Source organism: Apis mellifera, linkage group LG7 (assembly GCF_003254395.2).
Source record: "Apis mellifera strain DH4 linkage group LG7, Amel_HAv3.1, whole genome shotgun sequence".
Lineage (NCBI taxonomy): Eukaryota > Metazoa > Arthropoda > Insecta > Hymenoptera > Apidae > Apis > Apis mellifera.
The window spans coordinates 12,533,018-12,556,343 of NC_037644.1; the positions used below are offsets into that span (position 1 = coordinate 12,533,018).

Genomic DNA, 23,326 nt, shown 5'->3' on the forward strand with positions numbered 1-23,326 from the left:
TATAGCCAATGTGGGAAATTTAAAATGCATATAAGTATTTACGTGTATTTTAATATATATACATGGTATATTTTTACAATACAAATTTTTATATTGAACGAATTTTTTTATCAATTAAAATTAATTAATTTGTGCTATAATATTAATGACATTTTTAAATAAATTTTAAATAAACAATATTAAAATTATTATTATTATTAATCAATATTAAAATTTTGAAATAAAAAGAAATAAATTAATATATATAATAAATAAGGATAATAAATAGGGGATAGTAAAAAAATACTTGAAATTATATACTTTTACTCGTTTTATTATTTCCAAATCTTGCTTAGAACCTGAAGAAATTCTTTCACAATCTAATAATTAATTAATGATAATTAAGTTTAACATTAACGCCTGACAACGACGAAGTAAAGATTATATATCTATATATATATATGTATATATATATATACATATATATATATACACATATATATGTATATATATATATATACATATATATTGTGTATAAGCTAATCCTTGCCCAGACACACGTATTGATATGCAGTTGTTCATTCAATTTTTTTTCTACGGGCATATAAATAAAATCTTATTGCTTAATATTTTTTAAATATATATATATATATATATATGTATATGTATATATATGTATAAATATATGTGCATATATATGTATACATATGTATATATATATACACATATGCGGTATTATTACCATTATATATGATGATATGTTTTTGTAGTCCCAATGATTAATATGCACGCATTTGTGCAAATGCCTCAGCATGAGACATGTTATGGACGGATTGATCCAGATGCAAAATGGACATTCCGAATAATCGAACGGAAAATTCGCAAAAATTTTTTTCTTCGCCATTTTCCTTCATTTTGTTTTTTTTTTTTTCCCCCGTTATTGATATATTGAAATTGTAATTGTAGGAAAATTTTCAGCTTGTTACTTTACAATCGATTTTCGGAACGTCCTTATGTATCCGGCAGTATTTTGACGAGGCCTAAGATTGTCGTTCTAACCTCGTCTGTGAAGAAAGTGACGGAAAAAAAAAAAAAAAAACGCGGCCACTCACGGATCGCTATTTTTTTTTCTTTATTCATTCATATATATATATATAATTATATATGACATATATCATATTAGATCGATCTCGGAGAGGCATGATTCAAAAGCCCCGTCGATATACTGATTATTCATTTTTTTCTTTGTTCACTAAATATCAGATTCTTAATTCTGAATTAATTTTATATCGCTACGGTAAAGTTATTATTTTTTTTCTTTTTAGATATCACAATAACCTTACACAGAAAGCTGCAACTAATTTATAATTATATTAATATTAATAATAATATTATTATATTGTTATTACTTTGTTATAATTAAATATTATTTATTATTATTAATTATTATTATTATTGTTGTTTTTTTATTTATTATCTACCTCGTAAATACATCGGAATTTTATTTATTTCTTTTTTTTTTTTTTTTTTTTATTTTCAACGAAAACATCAAAGTAATTCTTATGCGCGATTCCTTTAGGATAATTGCTTCTTCACAAACGCATGACTCGTGCACATGCGCAACGGATTAATTTCATTTTATCCGTTGGCGGACGATGAAATGTTCATTGTTTTACGTTTGGTTCAATTAAAATTGAAAAAAAGTAAATCATTGTTTGTTCCTTGTTTTTTCTTTCTATCTGATTTTTAAACACGTTCCCGTTTTTTTTCATCGAGCTACATTGTTTGAAGTTGTTCTCTATCGCTTCCTCGATTTCAATCGAAGAAATTTTGTTCATCGCGATTTCTTCATCGCAACATCGAGCATACATTAAAATACATGTCATACGACGTTAATCAAGAATAGTTATAAGGTTAAAATAAAATTATATTTTAACTTAAATATTTTTTTTTTTAGTTTCAGTTTGTCTTTCTTCAGTTTTTATAAAATTATTTGAAATCGATAGTGAGTTAGTTGAAAAAATTTTTTTTTCATATAAATTTTCAATTTGTTCATTCTATGTTCAATTCTATTCTCAATTAACGTCTTTCCTTTTTTTACATTTATTTTTATTTAACATGTGTATACAGACGTCGAATTAAAAATTCATACACGTATTTTAATAGTGTGTGAATTCGTCTGAATAATTTCTATTGTTTAACAAGATACACAATCCTTATTCACGGAAGAAAATGTTGCGATATTACGTCCAAGAGATTATTTCGACGATACACTTAATATAATGGAATAAAAACTTATATTTTGAAATTATTGATTATATAATAATTCATTTTACTTTTGCAATTAATCTTTCTAAAAAATGATACCAAATACGGTATAAATATATTCGAGATTAAATATTTAAAAAAATTTTGCAATGTTTATTTCGAATTCATTATTTTGAACGTAGTTATACTTCGATCATACGAGGTTAACATAATCGTATCGATATTTCGATTAAAATATGATGCGTTCAACAATCGTTTGTTGTTCAACGACGAATATACATAATATACGTGCGATAATCAGACGCGAAGAACTAGATATGAGATATGCAAATTATCGTAGAGATGTTGAAACGATATTGCTAAATCAGAGGCCTTCGTTAAAACAATTTCTCCCGTGAATAAGTATCGGCTTATAAACATTATAAACGTATCACAATTCGGGCATCTTCGATTAGAGAATATTTTGTAATACATATAGATATATGTTGTTATTTTTTTTTTTCTCTTAAATCACGTTATACATGATAAATATTCGACTAAAGTATAAATAATTGTCATTAAATGTCGTTTCAAATGCATCATTAATTTCCTTGCACCGAATAGTGACGTGAATTTAGATTTCTTTTTTTTTTTCTTTAGACTTTAAAATTTTATCTTCGTAAAATATCGAGCTTATAACCTTCATCGTTTCGATACAATGATTCTTATAAATTGAAAAGTAAGAATCTTGCAGAATACAAATTTTTAAAGAATTTTTGAATTTTACGTTATTTCCGTGTAAACTAATTTTTAACAATTAATCGAAAGAATTTATACATTATTTAAAATGCTTAAAAATAATTATCGATATTGATTAAATCAATGATCGATTATTATATAGATATATAGATATAAAATTCTGATCAACAAATTGTCTCAAATTTAAATTTAAATTTATTCTTAAATTATTTCTATTCGCTCGATTCCTCACTTCTTCTTCCTCCGACGATTTATTTTTCCTATATTCATTTCACTATTCGACAGTGTGAAAATCTCAGTGGAAAATTTTATACGTGTTAAGTTTAAATAATCAAGGATTGTACATATATCAGTATGGAGTATTACACATACATTGCGTTGAAAAGTCGAAACACTCGAGGCTCGAGAGCGCTCGAAGTTTATTTCGATTACTATCGAAGTTCAAATCGATTGAAATATAAGTTTTATCGAATTGTATCGATCTCGAAACTGGAAATCTCGAAAAGAATCGAAATTCTTCTATTCGAATGAAATTACTTTCAATTCGTATCGAGTGGAGGACTCGATTTATCGAACTAATGCGAATAATCGATATTATTCGGCTATATATATATATATATATATATATATAATACTTGAAATTGTTCGATCAATCGAATAATAATAATAATAACCACGATCAAAAATTCATCTCTATTTCAATTGCAATAATAATAATATTTAAATAATCTCGATTTATTCGAATCCGAACGATATTATAATATTTAAACTTTTTCAAATTTTTTCCCCTATTATATATTGTCGAACGAATGAAGAAATTAAGATAAAAGGGAGAAGAAATATTTTTAATTTCATGTAATGATAAGCTAGTAACGATTAATATTTATAAAATCGATATTACAAATATATCCGAAAATTATCGAATAATTACGTACAATTTTTTTTTTTTATTCGATAATTATATATACTTGAGCTCATCGTTTTGTTCCAAATAAATCGAGCAAGCCTGTTCGAATATTCGATTTTCGATTTCGATAAAATTGTTCGTCGAGTCGAAAATTCGAAATATTTAAATATCTAATTATCTATCCACATGCATACGATGAATGCATATATAAAGCTTGAACGATAGAGAGATTACTATATATATATATACAGACCCTGAAAATTTTCTCCGTCATCGAAATATCCCGTTATCCCTTTATCCCTTTACTTTCTTCTCTATTTGTTACACTATTATTACGTTAGAATTACGTACGTACGTATTTCGATGCTAGGTCTGGAAAACGGAAAATTTAACAAGGCAAATAAATGCATGGACATCGCTACGCGATATAGCTTTCCCCCTTACATCAAAATAGCGGTGAAAATAGCGTAGATATGCCACTACGATACGATAATAACATATACATAGATCTTTTTTTTTTTACACGTACTACAAATCGATAGGTGTCTACTCGAATGAACGACGTTTGACAGATGCGGGCAACAACAAAATGAAAATTTTCTTTTTCACAAATAAATAATTCCCGTTTAAATACGCGTTAATTGGTACGACAGGTATCTTTCTCTTTGGTCTTTGCGAAAATGGTCGTTTTTTAAAAATTAATAAATAATCAATAAATAAAGAGAACAGAGAACAAAAGAAATGAGAGATTATTAAATTCTAACGCTATATCGGCGAACAATAACAGTTTTCAAACTTGCTATCACGATATTATTAGAAACAAATGTATATAAAATATATATGTATATATACGAAATGAAAATTCGTTTCTTCTTTTTCTTCGCGTAAAAATTTCTTATTTTTAATTAATATTAAAAAATGTAAATTAAAAAGAATATTTTATAATACTAGATCTACGATCTTTTGGATATTTTAACAGTGGTAATAATTCTTTTTCTTTTTAATTCAATCCTTATACGTTCAACAGGCAGTCGAGACCATGAGTCATAATATACGATCTCCGTCACTTAATTCTTCAGAAATAATTTCTCTATCAAAATTCTATCACTGATGGATTGTTAAAAAAAAAGATAAATTAATTATTTTACAACGATCCAAAGTTTGAAGGTTAAAACGTAGATTTTTTTTTTTTGTACTTTCGTCGATATCAAGAGAACGTTAATATCGGTAACGAAGGAAAAACTAGGTTACCAATGTCAATGTTACTTTTCAATTTCTACCTTATCGACAAGTTTTTCGTACTTTTTTTCCATCGTCAATCATTCTTCTTATACAGCGAATAATTTAGTTTCGCGCCAAGAAGTCGAAACGTTAAACGATCCTTAACACGCAACAGCGATTTGAAATCGCGTTCATTGCGATTCATAAGAGGATGGTAGCTAATTATCGGTAAATTAGAAGTGGAAGAAAAGTAGAGCGTTTTTATCGTTCCATCTTGCGAACATTGTTACGAAACGTTCTAATTGTGCAAAATGGCCCCTGATTCTTTTCTTTCTTTCTTTCTTTCTCTTTATAAATTTCTCGAGTCGAAGAATTACGAAGAATAGGATAATAGATTTTAAAAATCTGCCTCGTTGAACAAATCTTAAATCGACGATCCTCTGTGACAAACCGCGATTAATTCAAGCAATCAAGTTTAAACTTTGTATTTTTGTATTTATAAAATAACTCGGTTTTTCTTTTCTTAAAAAAATGCATCCATATTAAAGACGAAAGAAAACGTCGTTCGACACGTAGACACCAAATTCCACTAATTCCACGCAATTTTCTTGCGTCCTTTTTACAACCTCCATCTGCTTCGACCCTAATAATAATTTATCACGAATATTACGATAAATATTTGAAACGAGCAACTAAAATTCTCGAAAATTCTTGCATCCATTGTTCTCACACACATTCTCGAGTGCGCTGTTAAATCAGTGCTATTATATTCTTATTATTCCCTCTCGTATGCCATGTTTCTCTATGCTATTATTTCCTTCTTTCCTTTCTTTCTTTTTCTTTCATTCGATTTCTCCTCAATTTCATCGTAGTCATCGTTGTTAATCGATCCTGTCGATCGAGGCTTATGGACGGTATGGAGCCGTCGTCGATAACCACCTCTTTAATCCTAATTAGTCGGAACCAATGTCCACAGAAAACGATCTCTGGTTGACTCATCGTGGCCGTCCTTTCTTTTTTTTTCGTATAATTAATCCGATTTATGCCTAATTAATGAATAACAATAGCGACTTGTTTTTACCGTTTTATCGCGCAATTTATTTATTCTTTCTTTTTTTTCCTCGTAAGAAAGATTCTTCGGATTCTTTGGATCCGTGTGATTTTCCTGTTTTTCATTCCTTTTTCTAGAAAAACATTTTTATACACGTTATATCACGTTACAAGATTGTACATCGAGATCCTTTGGGAAAAAAAGATTTTTTATATAGAACATATTTTTCTGATCCTTAAATATTTCTTAGAAATTCAGTTTTTTTTTTCTTCAAATTTTCTATCAATGATCCTTTAATTGAATCGACGAAGGTTCTCCTCATCCGAGGTCTTCTTTACAGAGATTCTTCAAGCGATTTCTCTGCTCGAAATGTGGATTTGAGGATCCTTTTTTTAGAGATCGAATCCTCAACGAGAGAAAATTTAAAGTAGATATAAACGTTTACGAGAGAGAAAAAAGAAAAAACAATCGACGATTTTCGAACGTCTATATCTAAGATTTTTACAAATCTCTTTTTAAAATCCTCCTCGAAGCGGCAAATATTTTCAATACCTCTCGTAATAAAAAATGACAAGATAAGCTTCTTGAACACGATGACAGTTTCGGTGTTCCGTCAACGTGTTATTTAAGAGCTTATCAATGTTATCGAAATTCACCACCGCGAGAGCGTCGCGTAAAATAGCATCTTTCATTCTTTGGGATTGTTTACGCAGCCTTGACAAAATTAATATAAATAGTCGAACCGTTCAGGTACCTATGTGCAAAGAACATCTGATAGCTAGAATGAAATTTCTTTGAATATAATATCTAGTATACATATATATTTTATGTATATATATATATATATATAATGCCGTCGAAGCAGACGTTTTCTGAATTTCCTAATCACTTTTCTTTTCTCTTTTAATTCGAAGAATCTCGATCGATTTAAATCAATGCCGAGATCGTTCACAATTTCCTCTCACAGAAATTGTTCTCCTTCCGTTAATTAAATTACCACGAATTGACTATTTTCACATATTGCGGAATCGAAATCCGCGGGAATGAACGGGATGGAACATTCGTGTCGTTTTGAGAGATTTTTTTCTTTCTTTTTCTTCTTCTTTTGAAAATCTCAAGGGCGAAATACACTGCTCGATAAAAAAGAAGAGATATTTGGTCAAAAATATATCGTGAACAAGTGTCGTTTCCAATTAAGAAGAAAGTGTGTATAAATATTCGATTTAACGATTCAATTCGTCTAATTGGGGATAAAAATTATTTTCCCATCTTGTTTTCTGAAACGAGTTTCGAGAAAAAAAAAATTTTTTTTCTTTAATCGGATCGGTTCGTGTCGGTACGAAATTACGTTGGAATGACTCATAGAAAATTATGAAAGCGTTTATGGGCAACGATACCACGCATAAGATACGGAGCGTGGTGATTCCAATTGTGTAGTTAACGCAAAAAAATGGCTGGAAAAGTCGGAAACAAGGTCGGATAGAATTGCAATTACGGTCTTTATGGTCCGATTACCCATTTACGAGAGAGAAAAAAAAAAGAATATCTTCATATTTTGTACGCGAGATAATGAAAAATATCGAACGATTGTTTTTTTTTTTTTTTAAAATCGAATGAAAAAAGGTTGAGCAGTGTACTTGTTACTATACGTTCCAATTGATAGAACAAAGTCGATCAAGTATATATACGATTTTGTATATCTCGAAAAAATTACATTAGAGATTATAATAAAAATTACAAATTTTGCGTGTATACAAATATTTTTTTTTTTTGATACAAATCGAGAAAAATTCAATATATATATATATATATATATACGATATACAAATGTTAATACGATTTCTAAACGACTTTCGACTCTGCCCTACCAACCGAGGGATAAAAATTACTTTGACGCAACGTCACTTCCGCTAATCTAACGCCAAGCATCACCAGACGGACTGTGTGTAACAACTAAAACACATAGTACGGGAAAGAAGCGCACGCGATTCTTTTTTTTTTTATCTTTAAATCCGTTTATTTCGAATAACAACTACGATCGAATAATCTACGTTTGAAATCGCGAAACGAATTCGAAAAATCGACGAGAAAAACATCACGGCGACATTGTATCCTATACAGATTATTAAAACACGTTTAAAAGTGTTTAGTTTCAAAACACTTTTCAAATCTTTCGTAATAATAAATATAGCGTTTAAATTATAATCGACGAGCCTAAAAAAAATTTCTGCGAATACTTAATTACACAATAGCTACGGTTCCTAATTTAACGTGTCGTTAATTATACTTTCGGAATGTATGGACTCACCACGACTCTTTTTTTTTTTTTTTTTTTTCTTTTTTTTTTAATACCTTTTCTTATTATTCTTCCTTGTTTATCTCCCTGTCTCCCCTCCCCACCCCACTACTTTACTTTCAAGATTGAAAAGAATTGTCGGTAATATAGGTCGCGGTCGATCGAGGACAATTTTCGAAAACTTTTCGAGAAGCCTCTCATCACTTTCCTTCTTCTCTTCCTCTCTCTTTTTATTCTATTTAGACGAGAATCTACGTCGTCCGAATATATATATATATATATTAGAAAAATGATATGTCTTATTGTACGTGGTCGCGAGATTTCGCGTTCTTATCACTTTTATTTCGACGTTCCTTGCAACCTAGTCGAATATAGGAAGAAGAATAGCGTGGTCGCGTGTTAAAAACGAAGATAATCCAAGAAATAGAAACGTAATCGAGATTAAGTAATTTTAACCTTTCTTTTCATGAAATAGAACGAAACGATGATGTAAAAATTCTTCAGAGAGAATTTAAAAAAAAAAAATATTCGTAAAATCTTTAATGAAATCTTGAACGAAGAAAAATATTTAATGAACAGTTTCACGACTGCCCAGTATATACTTCTTCCACTCTTCCTTTCTTTCTCTTCCAAAACTCCTGAGCAATCGCGTATCATCGATGATCGACCCTCTATTTCAAACTTTTTTTCAATTTTTCTTCTCAATATTCTGACCCTTTCAAAATTTAATATAACAGACGATGTATATAGAGCTTTAAAAGCTCCGGTCTTTTCTTTCCTTTCTTTCTCTTTTTTCACCATCTTCTCCTGAATTTTTACCACCTACAAGGCGTGTAAGTTCGTGTTAGCGATTTACGTGGAACAAAACGGTGGAAACTCGTTAGCTCGACACCAAGCTCGAAAGGCCTCCCCACGGACACGTTTCGCTTCAATCTGAACGGCGTCGTCCCCTTTCGAGATATAATATCGTGGACAGAGAGCGAGAGGTCTCGCGCGATCAAAAATAATTTTCTCGGCTTGGAAAAAAAAAAAGAAAAATACCGTTTCGAGACTGGCCTACATTTTCCTTCGAACTAATGCTGATGCGCAACGCAACGCAGGGCGTGTGTGGAGATTTTCGTGGATTTTCAGCGTCGTCTCGTTAGGACGGATTCGGGAATCTATTTTAATTAATCGTGTCTAATAATGTGGCAGGTTCTTCGTTTCCTCTACTTTCATCAATCTGTATACATATATATATATATCTCGCACGATCTCTTCTTTTCCCCCCTCCCCTCGTGTTCTTCTAGTACTTCTGCGCACGCGCTTGCGCAGAGACGCGTTCTTTTCAGATCGTATCGAGTGTAGCATCGACCATTGCACACAAGAGTCGCGCAGGGCTCGATCACAATTTTAATTCGCGTGACAATATTGTGTCGTCAACGATGACACGATCGACTGTCGATCGAAATCTTCCTTCTGGCGATCTTTGGACAGATATATTGGACAGATATATCCGATATCTTTGGTGTTCGTTCGTCTCGATCGTTCGTCCTCGTTCTCTTTAATCCTCGTAACGTTCATAGGAGGGAGGGGGGAGGAGGGTCATTTTGGACCCTTTGGACGATACGTCGGTTAAAATTCGTTAAGATTCGATTCGACTCCGTTTCCTCGATTGCTTCGACGATTAAGCAATCTTCTTTCCCCCTCGATACGAATTTTCCTCTCTCTCTCTCTTATGCGTTTCATTCCGAAGCACAACGTAATCGTGCAATCAATCGTTTCTCGCTTCGTTCGTGATATTTTCCTTCTCCCAGGTTCAAATAAACTTCTTCGTGTCTCTTACATGATATAATCCCGCATTGTTGGGACGAGGTCGTATCCTCGAGAGAAAATGATAGATGATAGGTGAATATCGATTACCACGATTACCATCAGCGTATACTTCTTATATTTTTCGGTCTCGGTTTGATGTCTCCTTGTTTCCTTCGTGCTTCGAAAACTCGTGATCCAGGATCTTATATTATATAAGCTCTCGATCGCACAGATGCTTCCTCCTCGTCTATATCTATATATCTTGCGTGTTGCTCCTTTTCTTTTTTTTTTTCTCTCTCTTTTTCGCGTGTGTATATAAGATAAACGTTATCTGTTATATACATATATACGTATGTATTGTAAAAAAGAAACGAAAAAGGACTCGGTTAGAATAACGTTCTCTCTCTGAATAGTGTTCACGGTACAAAATATCTGATTCATCACTTTTGTTAATTTACTGTACTTTCTATTTTCATTTTCTTTTTTTTTTTCCCCCCCCCTTTTCTTTTCTTCTCCTCTTCCTTTTTTTTTCTTCTCGTTCGTCGTTCTTCGTTTACTCGTGATACACACGCACACGCACACGCACACAGACACGCACATATATATATATATACTTTTCATATTTATATCGATTTCTACTAATTTCCTTACGCGAAATGCCATTCTCTATTAATTATGTAAATTATGTAATAGTAGCGTTACACTGCCTACTGATATGAATTTTCCTTAGTTCACTTGTGTAAAGCACTTTTTAGATTCGATCGAAACGATTCATCGCGAGCGAGCGAATCCCAATAATTTCCATTACAAATCGATCGATTATGAATCGCATCGATACGCTCGGAATCGACTTTTCTATTTCTTCTTCTTCTTCTTCTTCTTACTCTCTAATTTCTTTACAATTTTTTTTTCTACTTGTAATTTTTCGTTGTACCTAATTTTTCTTTCTTTTTCTTTTTTTTTTTTTTTTTACTTCATTAATCTCTTTCAATCGTTTCGTTCAAAAAAAAAAAGGTTATGCAATAAAGGTTTATTCTTTCCTTGTACACGTAATTATGATATTTCAATTTTAATAATTGCACAGAGGATTCCAATTGTACGAGGAAAGAATATATACAATTGGTTGGAGAAAGAAAACGTCGATTCTTTTCCTTCATTTTACGATTCGCTAATTCTCGCCGCGTGAACATTCCGCGTTGCGTTCCTCTCTTGCTCTACTTTCCCTTAGTTCTCTCTCTCTCTCTCTCTCTCTCTCTCTCTCTCTCTCTCTCGTTGTCTTTTGTCGAGGTCGACCACGATTCCATCGGTTCGTTTTTTTTTTTTTTTTTTTTTTGGACTTATCAGATCGAATATAAAGATATTAGAATAATATATGATAAAAGTATTTTTTTTTTGCAGTATTTTTCGAATGGTAGTCAGAGATGATAGTTTTCTCAAAAAACTCTGTACAGAATTTTGATAAAAAAAAATCATGCAGTTACTCTCGAATTGAAAAAAAATAATTTCGTCCACTTTCACGGATTCAAGATTCTCGTCGAGAGGAGTCGAAAAACGAAGCGATGGAACGCGACGAAGGTGTTGAGTAATTAAATTAGATGGAGCAAGTGATACGTGTAAAAAGCTAGCTGGGATCGGATCGAAAAATCGTGTCGCTCGATCGCGACTACGTAGTTCTGAACATCCATCCTTCCTCGTTTTTATATTATATCCGATTTTTCTTCGTTTCCTTTTTTCCTTCCTTTGGTCTTCTCTCAGCTTCATCGGTGTAAATATTATATTTTTTATATCGTCGTTTTCATACAAAAGTAGCAAAAAGCTTGGCCGCGAGTGCCGAAGGATTATTCTTTTTTTTTTTTTTTTCCACCGCCACGATATTTCGCTCACGAGACGTGTTATCGCGACATATTTCTCTCTCTCTCTCTCTTTTTTCCCTTTTTTCGATTCAAATCGAGTGAGCTTTTCGAATGAAAATTTATCGAATAAGAAAAATCGTGTCGGCGCGCGATAATAACGATCGATACGCTCGATATTATCATATATATATATCATTTCCTTCTCTGGTTTTCTTCTCTCTCTCTTTTTTCTTTCCTTCCGTTTGTTTGTTTTTTTTTTTAATCACGTCACGTTTCACGCGTCGTATATTCACTCCTTTGCACCGAGGGGACCGAGAATCGATACAAATTCGCGGTCTAAATTAGCTAGAAATTGTCTCGCTTTTAAACGCAATCACACTGTGCACGATTATACATTTAGAATACACGCATGCGCAGAAAACACGATTCCATTCTATCTCTACCTTGGGCAGTACAACTATTGTTTTTTATATTGTAAAATGATATGTTATGTTAAGGTCAAGCGAATACGTTGCCCTGGGAAAGGCATTCGAGAGCCTTCGTTTCCTTTTTCTTTCTTTTTTATCTTTTTTTCTTCCTTTCTTCTCTTCGCGTCACGGTAGTCACGGTTCACGATCCAGTTAGAATATATATATATACGTTCGATTGGATAATAATGGAATCTGATGAAGATTCGAAAAAAAAAAAAGAAAAATCGGCGAAAAAAAAAATAAAATATCGAAGAAGAAGAACATTTTATAGAAAAAGATTTCTCAAGATTCGATTTCCTGTTTTTTTCGTTCCTTCTTTTGTTATTTCTTCTTCTTCTTTTTTCTTTTTGACAAATCAATTTATCAAGGATATCATCAAACTAGCAACAATAAATAAATTGTTGCGAACAAATCGTTTCGTTATTTCTTTTTTTTTCCTCTCATTTTTCGCTCTCTCCGAATTCGCAAATGTAAGGCCTCGCATGGATTTTACAATTTAGGCTATACTTTCCGCCGTTTTCGAACATCACACACAGATGTCTACACCTGACGTTTTACTCACTTCAAAAAATCGCGATGACTCTCGTTCGAATAAGGGAACGTTGAATTGACCTAACTTTCCTTTTCCTTCGAAACCACGCTTCTCCTTTATCAATGCGTGTACAAACAATTTTTCCCCCCTCCCTCTTTTTTTTTTAATAAATATATATGTGTGTGTATATATATATATATTATACCTATACGTACAATCCAAGACACACTTAAGAGAGGATCCGAGGAGTTCGATAAAATTTTTTATTCTCTATATATCGACTTATATCGAGGAAAAAAAATGTATTCAGTCACCATCTAATGACGAATATTATACGATACTCTAACGAGTCGGAAATTCGGTGATATGTTCGGTGGATCGACATCATGTTCACGGATTCAAGCGGAATTTACACACTTTTATTTTTATTCTTTTTTTTTTTTTTACTTTTTTTATTTATACTAACGATCAATTGGAAAGCGTTTATCAAAGTCGTCATCCTATCATCAGAGTCGATCTTTGTCCGATCTCGAGAGGATTCTTACTTTTTAGGATAATTGTTGATGACCTCTTTTTAAAAGAATATTAATTTTTTTTTTTTATATTGAAAGAATCGATAAAGATTTATCTTAAATGATTCGTGCATAAAAATTAGATTTCTTTAGATTCTGTGAAAAAATTTTGTTCGATTTATCCACGAGTCTTTTTATTTTTTTTATTATTATATTTGTAATAAAAATATTAAATATTTGTTGCGAGTGAAAAAATTAACCCGTCTTCTATCGAATTATTTTCTTTCGAAAAGGCAAAAATTTTAATTCTATTTAATTTTTATTTAAAAAATATTGTTCAAACAATAATAATAATCAATTATTATTTAAATTTAAACTCACTTTTTTCAATTTTCTTATTATCTAAAATTTCGAAAATTTCGAACTTCTCGTAAAGTTTCGAATCGAAGAATCGATCTCCTTTAGGATAGACGACTGCAAACGCCTTCCAAGATAATTATCTACTTTTAAATGGCCTGCTCGGCAAGCCCTTAACAATCTAACGATATGTATCAGAAGAGTGACAACCCTGAAATCTCGTCTTACTTCCGTTTCTTTGTCTCTTTCTCTCTCTCTCTCTCTTCCTCTATTCATCTTCGATTCAGCGACATACTTTCCTTTTTCTTTCTTTCTCTTCAAGTTAAAACTTAAATCTCGCGGTCGATCGTCGAAAATTTTTACAATCGATGTTGCAAAAATCGTTCCACATTCACCGTGTATGCCTCGCGATCGGTGACACACTTCCTTCGAAAACGAGATCTCGTTGCCCGACGAGCCGAGTTTACCGCTTTTCATCGTCAAGGGACATCTCGTCTCGCTCTGAATTTCGTGACGGTCCAGTTCCCCGGAAACAGACCGGTCAACTTCCTCTTTCAGGTCACACGGATTTTTGTTTCACGGCAAGAAAGATGGTAAAGAAGGCCTGCTTTCGTTCCACCTGGATCTTTAAGCAACGCGACACACCACGTGAATAGAGAGGAGTTGAGAAAAGGAGAAAATTTGGTCGCGAATGTGATGCTTACTTTGGAACGATTTAAGTTAGAATAAGAATTACTCGATTTAGTAGTAGTAAATTTTTAAATCTCGATAGATATGGCATTGAAAAGTGTTGAACGAAAAGATATTTACATAACCTTTTCAGAGATCGATATATGTACGTACATTTTTCTTAAAATTAAAATTATTCTAATTAAAAATAAGTAAATTCTATCGAAAAACTCCTCACTATAAAATTTTTTAATGATAAAAACTCGAAACACGGATAATATTTTATTTTATTCAATAATCGTTGCTTTGACGTCTTCCTAAAAGAGGTTAACCGTTCGCAAATACGTGAAAAATCACACGATTGATCGAAATATTCGTTTATAAGAGACGATGATCGGGCAACGAGACTTCGATTCATTTTACGAAACATATTTTTACTTCTAAGAATACCACAGTGAAAGAGTTAATTATCTAAAGAAAAAAAAAGAAAAGAAACGAAATTCACATCCGATCGACTTCAGAAATACGTTCACTAACGAGTTCTATGTAATGCCTAGAACATAATCGCCACCTGTGCGCACGAAACGATGCGCACAACGCCCACTCTGCTTTCCCTTCCCTCCGCCATGTTTTTCTTTCCTTCCCGACTCACGTTTTCATGGAAATAAAAAAATAAAGGAGCGTGCTCACGGACGAGGGCAATTACGACGAGATCGCCACATGTCGCTAACGAAACGTGTCTTTCAAACGTATCAATCGTAAAATTAACCGTTTCTCTTGTTGGTATATGATTTTTTTTTTTTTTTACTCACCAGTTTTTTTTTTTATCCTTTCGTCATAATATCTCGCCTTTCAACGTACACATACGGTCGACATATACGCACACGCACACACATTCTCTACTATATTCTTAATCACTTAATCACCACTCGTCACTATTAATTGCGGATGCGTATAATAAATGCCCAGTGGTTGTTCGACGAGGATCATATTTATTTATTTACCAGCACGAGGATTGAACTCTTGAACTCTGAGAGAATAAGCTGTCGATCGATTCTGTCGGAGAATCCGCTCGATTCGACGTGGAAATCCGAGGAATTTACGAGAAAAATATTCGATTCTTTCCGTCTACGAGAAAAGTATTTTTCCTTTCCTTTTTTTCTCGATCACCGTTGAAGAATTTCTCTCTCTCTCTCTCTCTCTTCGTACTTTTTTCTTCTCTTTCTTTTCTAGCTTCTCACACCGTAGATTCTATCAACGGGATAATCGTCGAGCAGAGATTAAATATTTATAAATTAGAGGAACACGCGTCGATACGGCAGCTCTCTGTCCTTCGAGGAAAAGGTTGTTGTAAGTAGAAAACGACGAGGCGATAGAAAACTATCAGGCAGGCTCGAACAGCTTTTCGGAATTAGTTTTTTTTTTTTCTTTTTTTTTTTTTTAGAGTTTAGTTTGAAGAAGCGTCTCCTGGATTGAGTTATTTTTTTCTTTTTTTCTTTTTTTTTTTTTCAGGACTGCGACTATATAATAATATACTCATCTCCTTCGTTTCTCCTCCTATCTTTTTTTTTTCCTTTTCCTTTTTCCTTTTCTTCTCCGTTTCTTCCTCTTTTCTTTTCAAACGCACAAACTCGATGCGCGATTATCCCCACGTTATCGCCATGCACGCATGCACGCGTGTATAATATAAATAATAACGTGGATCCGACGGGAGAAGGGGGAGAGTTCGACGAGTTTGAAATCGGGACGAGACGAATAATACACGGTATATATATATATACGAATTACAGCATGACTCGACCAACGGGAAGGCACTTGGGCAAATTACGTGCCGAGTTGGCCGTCGTATCTAGCACGCAGGGCACACCACCATCCTCTTCGGTATCCACGATTTTTCTTCTCTGTCTATTTTTTCGCGCCACTACTAGAGACAGAGATCGGTTTAAAAGTTTACTTCCTCTTCTTCTTCTTTTTTTTTTCTTTTTTTTTTTTTTTCTTCTTTTTTTTCCTTCCTTTTCCCCCTTTACTCATTACGAGAAAAACTTTAACTCTCTCTCTTCCCTCTCTACTGCTTAATCCTATGATATGTTCGCATTCGTTATGTATATGTATAAGATTATTATTATTATTATTATTATTATTATTATTACGTAGATTAACACGCATTAATTTCTCCTAATCGATCATTCATTCACTAATCTCACTTTCGTTTCCTCACCTCGTTTTAGATCCCATTCACCTCGTTCGCACACACTCTTTCGTTCATCGCTATACACATACGCACACGACAGACACTCGTCTAGGATATTAGACTCTCTCTCTCCTTAACAAGATACATAATTAAATGTATATATATATGTATATATATATGTATATATATGTATATACATATATCTATATATATATATATATATATATATGCTCGCCTTTTCGCGACGCGCCAATGATAAAACATAAATACACGCTTCTTAGGGCACCTTTGGTATTAAGCTTGATGTATTCGTCTTCGTCTCTTTTGTATCTCTATATTATGCAATTTCGTCTACGAGCCTCCGCGCTTGTCTTCGTAATCTTTCTTTTTCTTTTTCTTCTCTCTCTCTCTCTCTCCTTTTCCTTTCCCTTCGTTCGAATTCACGCGGATCGAGAGAGAGGAGGTGCACGCGAGTTTACGTGTTGTGCCAGAGGCAACGCCTTCGTCGAATTGTCCCGGAATTAAAAATGGGCGCCAGTTCGACAGTGATTACGAAATGTGAGAAAATCGTGACAAATGCGTAGCGAATGTTATGTATCCGTTTAGTCCGTAGAGTCATTTTTTTTTTCTTTTCTTAGAGAAAGATTCGTAAGTTTCGATATTTTTTTTTAAGGACGATTTTAATCTGTTAACCGGGGGGAGGGGGCAGAGTTATCGGAATTATTGGATCTCTAGAAATTTGTATAATTACGAGATATATAATTCGGTTTATTACTTTCAAAGTGTTTATTACTTTCAAATACGAATCTCGGCTTACTTTTTCTCTCTTTTTTTTCTCATATCACTTTGCTTCGACTCCATGCCTCACGATTCATTATTATTATTATTATTATTAATATTAATATTATTATTATTATTATTATTATTATTTTCCTCTTTAACTATTTTTATTTGCTTTATATCGACGTAATTACTTACACACCACACTATGCATTCGTCTCCTTCTCCTTGATTTTGTTTGATGTTTCTTTTTCTTTTCTCTCCTTTTTCCCACAAAGATTCTCTTCTCGCACGAATACGTAACGTGGTCCTCCAGTTGCACGAATTGAAACGAAATATTATTTATTCTACTATTTCGACACAATTGTTTCTATTTCAATAGAATCAATCAACATCTATCACAAGTATGGACGAATATCGTAAGTCAAAGAGTTAAAACAATATAATACTTGTTTCGTTCCCCTTACACAATTGAACGTATCATCGTTCCTTCTATCCTTTTAGCTTAAGCCACTTTTTTTCTTCACTTTCACTATCCTTCTTAAAAAACTAAAAATATATACTCTCTCTTTCTTCTATACTTTCTTTCTCTCGCCCTTATCACTTTTATCACCTCTCCGAACCACCACGTACGAAAACACCATAAAATAGAAATTTCATCGTCGAACGAGCTTCAAAAAGTCCAAGTAGCTAGTTTTTTTTATTATTTAACTCGTTCGTTTTTTCTTCCCCCTGATAAAAAGCCCGGTTAACAGATTAAAAAAGGACCATTATTTTTTTTTTAATTGCGTTTCCGGGAGATCATCGTCGCACGCGTGTCAACTCCCCCCTGAAAATTTGTTCTCTAATCCCCCTTTTTCCGTTCTCTGAAAACCGATCATCCGTTCTCTCCTGTTTCGAAAACAGCGCGGGGCTCGATTTTCCTAAAAGAATTCTTCCGCGGCTGCGGACTCTGTGTGTTTTCCTCTCTCGTGTACGTGTGAACAAGTATTACGTTATATGCGTGCGCGTGTGACTTCTTCAACAGTGCCTTCTTCCTCCCGCTTCTATATTTCTCTTCCCTCTGTATGTATGTATGTATGTGTGTGTGTGTATATGTACGTGTGTTGTATCGACCAAAAGTTTGGAAATTGATGTTACAGATAAGTTATAGATAGGTGAAAATTTTTCATTATTTCTCAACTTTGAAGAATTTTTTGCACTGCTAATAATTTTTTCTTTTTTTCCAAATTGTATGTGTGTACACTATCGACCAAAAGTTTGGAAAAATTGATGTTACAAATAAGTTATAGATAGGTGGAAAATTTTTCATTATTTCTCAACTTTGAAGAATTTTTTGCACTGTTAATAATTTTTTCTTTCTTTTTTTTTTTTCCAAATTTTGTGTATACACTATTAACCAAAAGTTTGGAAATTGATGTTATAGATAAGTTATAGATAGGTGAAAATTTTCCATTATTTCTCAACTTTGAAAAATTTTTCGCACTGTTAATAATTTTTTCTTTTTTTCCAAATTCTGTGTATATGCATTATCGACCAAAACTTTTGAAAAATTGATACAGATAAGTTATAGATAGATGAAAATTTTCCATTATTTTTTAACTTTGAGGAATTTTTCGCATTGTTAATAATTTTTTCTTTTTTTCCAAATTGTATGTGTATACAGTATCAACCAAAAGTTTTGAAAAATTGATGTTACAGATAAGATAAGTGAAAATTTTCCATTATTTCTCAACTTTGAAGAATTTTTTGTACTGTTAATAATTTTTTCTTTTTTCCAAATTGTATGTGTATACACTATCGACCAAAAGTTTGGAAAAATTGATGTTACAAATAAGTTATAGATAGGTGGAAAATTTTTCATTATTTCTCAACTTTGAAGAATTTTTTGTACTGTTAATAATTTTTTCTTTTTTTCCAAATTGTATGTGTATACACTATCGACCAAAAGTTTTGAAAAATTGATGTTACAGATAAGTTAGAGATACCTCAAATTTTCTACTATTTTTTTTTTTAACTTCAAAGAAAGCATCGGTTAATAATTGTCCTTTCTCTTTTTTTTTTCCAAATTCTTCTCCAACGTGATTGGTGTTTCTCTACTTTTGGACGCTAGAGTAGTAGCACGAAAGAAAATGACGTGACGGGTGTCGAAATCGCGAGTTCACACAATCGACACGTGTATGTATGTGTATGTGTGTATGTGCGCGCTTAATCGTGTTCGTGTAATTTCCTTTCCTTCGTGTATATTCTCTCCTTTCCTCTTTCTCACCTTTCCCTCTCCTCTCTTTATTCTTTTTTTTTCCCTTTTTGTTTTCGTTTTTTCCTTTTTTTACGTTTTTTTTACGTTTTTTTTTCCTTTTTTTTCTTTTTTCGTGTCTCTCGCTTCGTCGTCGTCGTTGATCGCAATCAAGACTCGGTGGAAAATAAATAGACAAGATAGTACACGGCTAATCGAAATAGATCGATAAGTTAAGTCGTTAAAAAATATATATACCTAGGAATATCATATATACGCGATTATTTTTTTGGGCCCCCCGCGAGTCGCGAAAATCTAAAACGCCGTTGCTCCGCGCGATTTATAAGAATTCTTCTTCTTCTTCTTCTTCTTCTTCTTTTTTTTCCCTTTTTTTTTTTTTTTTTTAATATTTTTTTTCTATTTTCACCTTTTTCCCCTTTCCCCCCCTCTTCTTGATTTGAAACTCCTCCCCTATAATTGTGGTGCTGCAGAGACAAGGCTGAACAACCATACACACTTGTCCCGTGTACTCGAAAATTTTCCTGATCTATTCGCATTTCCCCTTCCTTTATTTCCCTCTTCCCTCGTGTATCTCTTTCTCTCTCTCACGTGAAATGCCTTTCCTCATCTCCGTTTCTCTTTCATCTCCTTCATCACGCGCTTTCCTTCCTTTTCTTCGTGATCTCACCCCCGATCGCTCGAATCGTTTCAAATTTCCCGCGGTTACTTGCCGCGCCGCCATCTTGGATCCTCGATTCCTTCGCTGAAGCGTGGATTTCTCGAGCGATTCGATATACTCGATATACTCGCTCTTGGAGGAGCACGGATGTGTTCTCCACCTTCAATTTATATTTTCCTTCCTTCCTTCCTTCCTTCTTTTACAGATCGAAACGAAAACAATCGGGTTCCAACATCGGTCCTCGTTTTTATCGTATATTTCCGGGGTGTGAGCACGCACGGTCGTTCCCTCGTTCCCTTGCCGTTCTTACATGCCGTTGATGTCGATCTTAAGGTTGCCCGTTTTCTTCTCTCTTTGATCCCTGCAATCATCATTGGAACTCGATTAAAATATATATATATATATAAAAGTGGAACAAGTGGAGAGGGAGGAAGAAAAGATCAAATTTATTATAGGATTAAAATTTTTCCCCCTCCTCGTGTCTATTCACATATATATATATAAAAGTTTCGGCGCGTTTCTGATCGATCTTTTTTAAAAAATCGGGGAGTACAATTATACTTATCCAACGTACACACCATATAGATATATATATGGTGTGTATAATTCAACCCTTAGGATTCCAAGCTCTGGAGATGTGCAAAATCTAGAGCAAGGTTGATATAAGAAATTATTCAAATATAATTCCTCTTGCTCCTAAGGGTTAAAGAGAGGAATCAAAAGAAAGAAAAAAAACAAACGATTATTTTCGAATAACGTTCCAACAACGTTCAAGCTGATAGAGTATACGTAGAAGTGAAAAATATCAAGCACGACGAACATAAAGTTCCGCTTAATCCTATCCTTTTAAAATCGTTCGTGGAAAGCGAGAGAGAGCGAGAGCGATAGAAAGAGAGGGATAGGGAAGAAGATAAAAAGAAAAAAAATGGTAGGAGAGGATGACGATTCCACGTTGGAAATTGGAACGGATGAACGAAATAAGAGACGCGGATTCGAACGATCGTTAGACGTTTATCGAATCGAGAGAGTTTCGAGAGGAAAGTAAAAGGGGAAGACTTGAAAACCGTCGAATATCGATATACTTTTGTCTCTGATATTCCTTTTCTTCCCTTCGTGGATCGATGGAATGGGTGCCTTGGAAAGAAAGATCGTGAATTTTTGTGAAATGAAAATCTCGTACTCGTTTGTAATATAGTTGCAATTAAAGATTAATCGAAATGAGGGAGGGAATGTTTAAGTAACGCGAGTATTTTTTCTTTATATAAATCTTCGAGAAAAGAAGAAAAAAAATTTTGCATCTGGTTGATTATATTAACTAATTATTCTGATCAAGGAAAATTAAAAATTTGATAAATAAACTTAAAAAATTACTTGCCGATATTTATTATATTATACATACCAAAAATTGAAAACCGAATCCAATCCAATTCTTTTGATTAACTTATTTTATTTTCAATTTCATTTTATCCGGAAATATTTATTTTAATTTATTTACGCGACAATTTTTTTAAAAAATTAAATTAGACTTCCCGATCTTTTTTCTCTCCCAATTTAATCGCATAACAGCACGAATACTTTGATACTTTTTTAAGGATCCCCCAAAACCAAACGCGAATAAATATATCCTATAACACGCCCGACAAATATATATTGTTAATGAATGCATTTCCAAATTCATTCTGTCCCTCTGTCTTCCATTTTCGCAACTCTCGAAGAGCAAAAAACAAATAATCTACAGCGAGAAATATATACAAATTCATTTAAGCCAATTCACATGGATTAATTCGCATCGTTTGATGATGATACTGATTCAAATAATTCACTTTATTTGTCTATAAATTATATAATTCTATTAATTATATTAATATAATTCAATTTATTCGTTTATAAAATAATTTTTGGGGGATCCTTAACCTCCTCAACATTTTCTCAAATGATCATCTCAAACAGAATATTAACCAACCGTTTCTCTTCTAATTATTATTAAAGAAACATCTCTAGAATTCAAATATAAAAAAAGACACATCCCCGAACAGGTCAATCTGAAAATAATCTAACTCCCTCGTAATTATAACAACGATAGAACGGGATTTATAGCACGAATCCGTCATTCTCCCGTGGCAACGAAAGCAACAGACAACCTACATTTCTCCTTCCCCCTTCCCTCTCCCTCCCCACTTGGAACCCAGGAGGAGTAGAGAAGAAGACGCCTCTCGCCATTCGGTAATTTACGTACCTCATTAGGCCGTGACTGCATCCTCGCTCAAAAGCTCTCTATCTCTCTCTCTCTCTCCACTCTTTTCTCTCCTTTCTTCTTTCAAAACTTTGGCTTTCGGGGATCCTTGGAATAGCCGGAGGAAGGAATGAAAGGAGGTGCACAGGACGGTCGTTTGAATCGAGAGACAGAGAGAGAGGGAGAGGTAAGGAAATAGGTAAGAAGAGCGAGGCAAGGGAGAAGCGCATTTTCCAACGCATCGGATATTCCTTCAGCGGCGTCCATCTCTTCTCCACATCGCTCCCGGTTCCAAGCGCGATGAATTAATCACGATGCGTTCAAATGTTAATCACCTCGGCCCCCCCTCGAGCGTAACGCTATCGATCCCTTCTAATTTCGACGAGGGGAAGGTCGGCCGATCTCTGACCCGCTTCTTCTCTCTCTCTCTCTCTCTCTTTTTATTTCAGAGAGAGAGAGGGGGGGAAAGTCTTGCCCGATCGAATCCACGATGGAGAACGATGGATGCGTGTCGCGACCTATATCTTTGGAACGAGGCTGTTCCAGTTCTCGGGCATTAC

The 23,326-nt window shown here is 33.4% G+C and overlaps 1 protein-coding gene across 8 annotated transcripts in view; it reads right to left on the reverse strand.

The window, feature by feature from the left end:
• Positions 1 to 5,636: 5,636 nt before the first annotated feature.
• The window catches only part of LOC408915 (protein couch potato), a 183,129-nt gene continuing 165,439 nt past the window's right edge, over positions 5,637 to 23,326 (reverse strand). For all 8 annotated transcript variants that reach the window (XM_026441618.1, XM_006568287.3, XM_026441619.1 and 5 more), the window contains one exon: positions 5,637 to 20,894. In XM_026441618.1, coding sequence (XP_026297403.1) covers positions 20,862 to 20,894 — 33 coding nt within the window. In that variant the 3' untranslated portion in view covers positions 5,637 to 20,861. The remainder of the gene's footprint in view (positions 20,895 to 23,326) is intronic.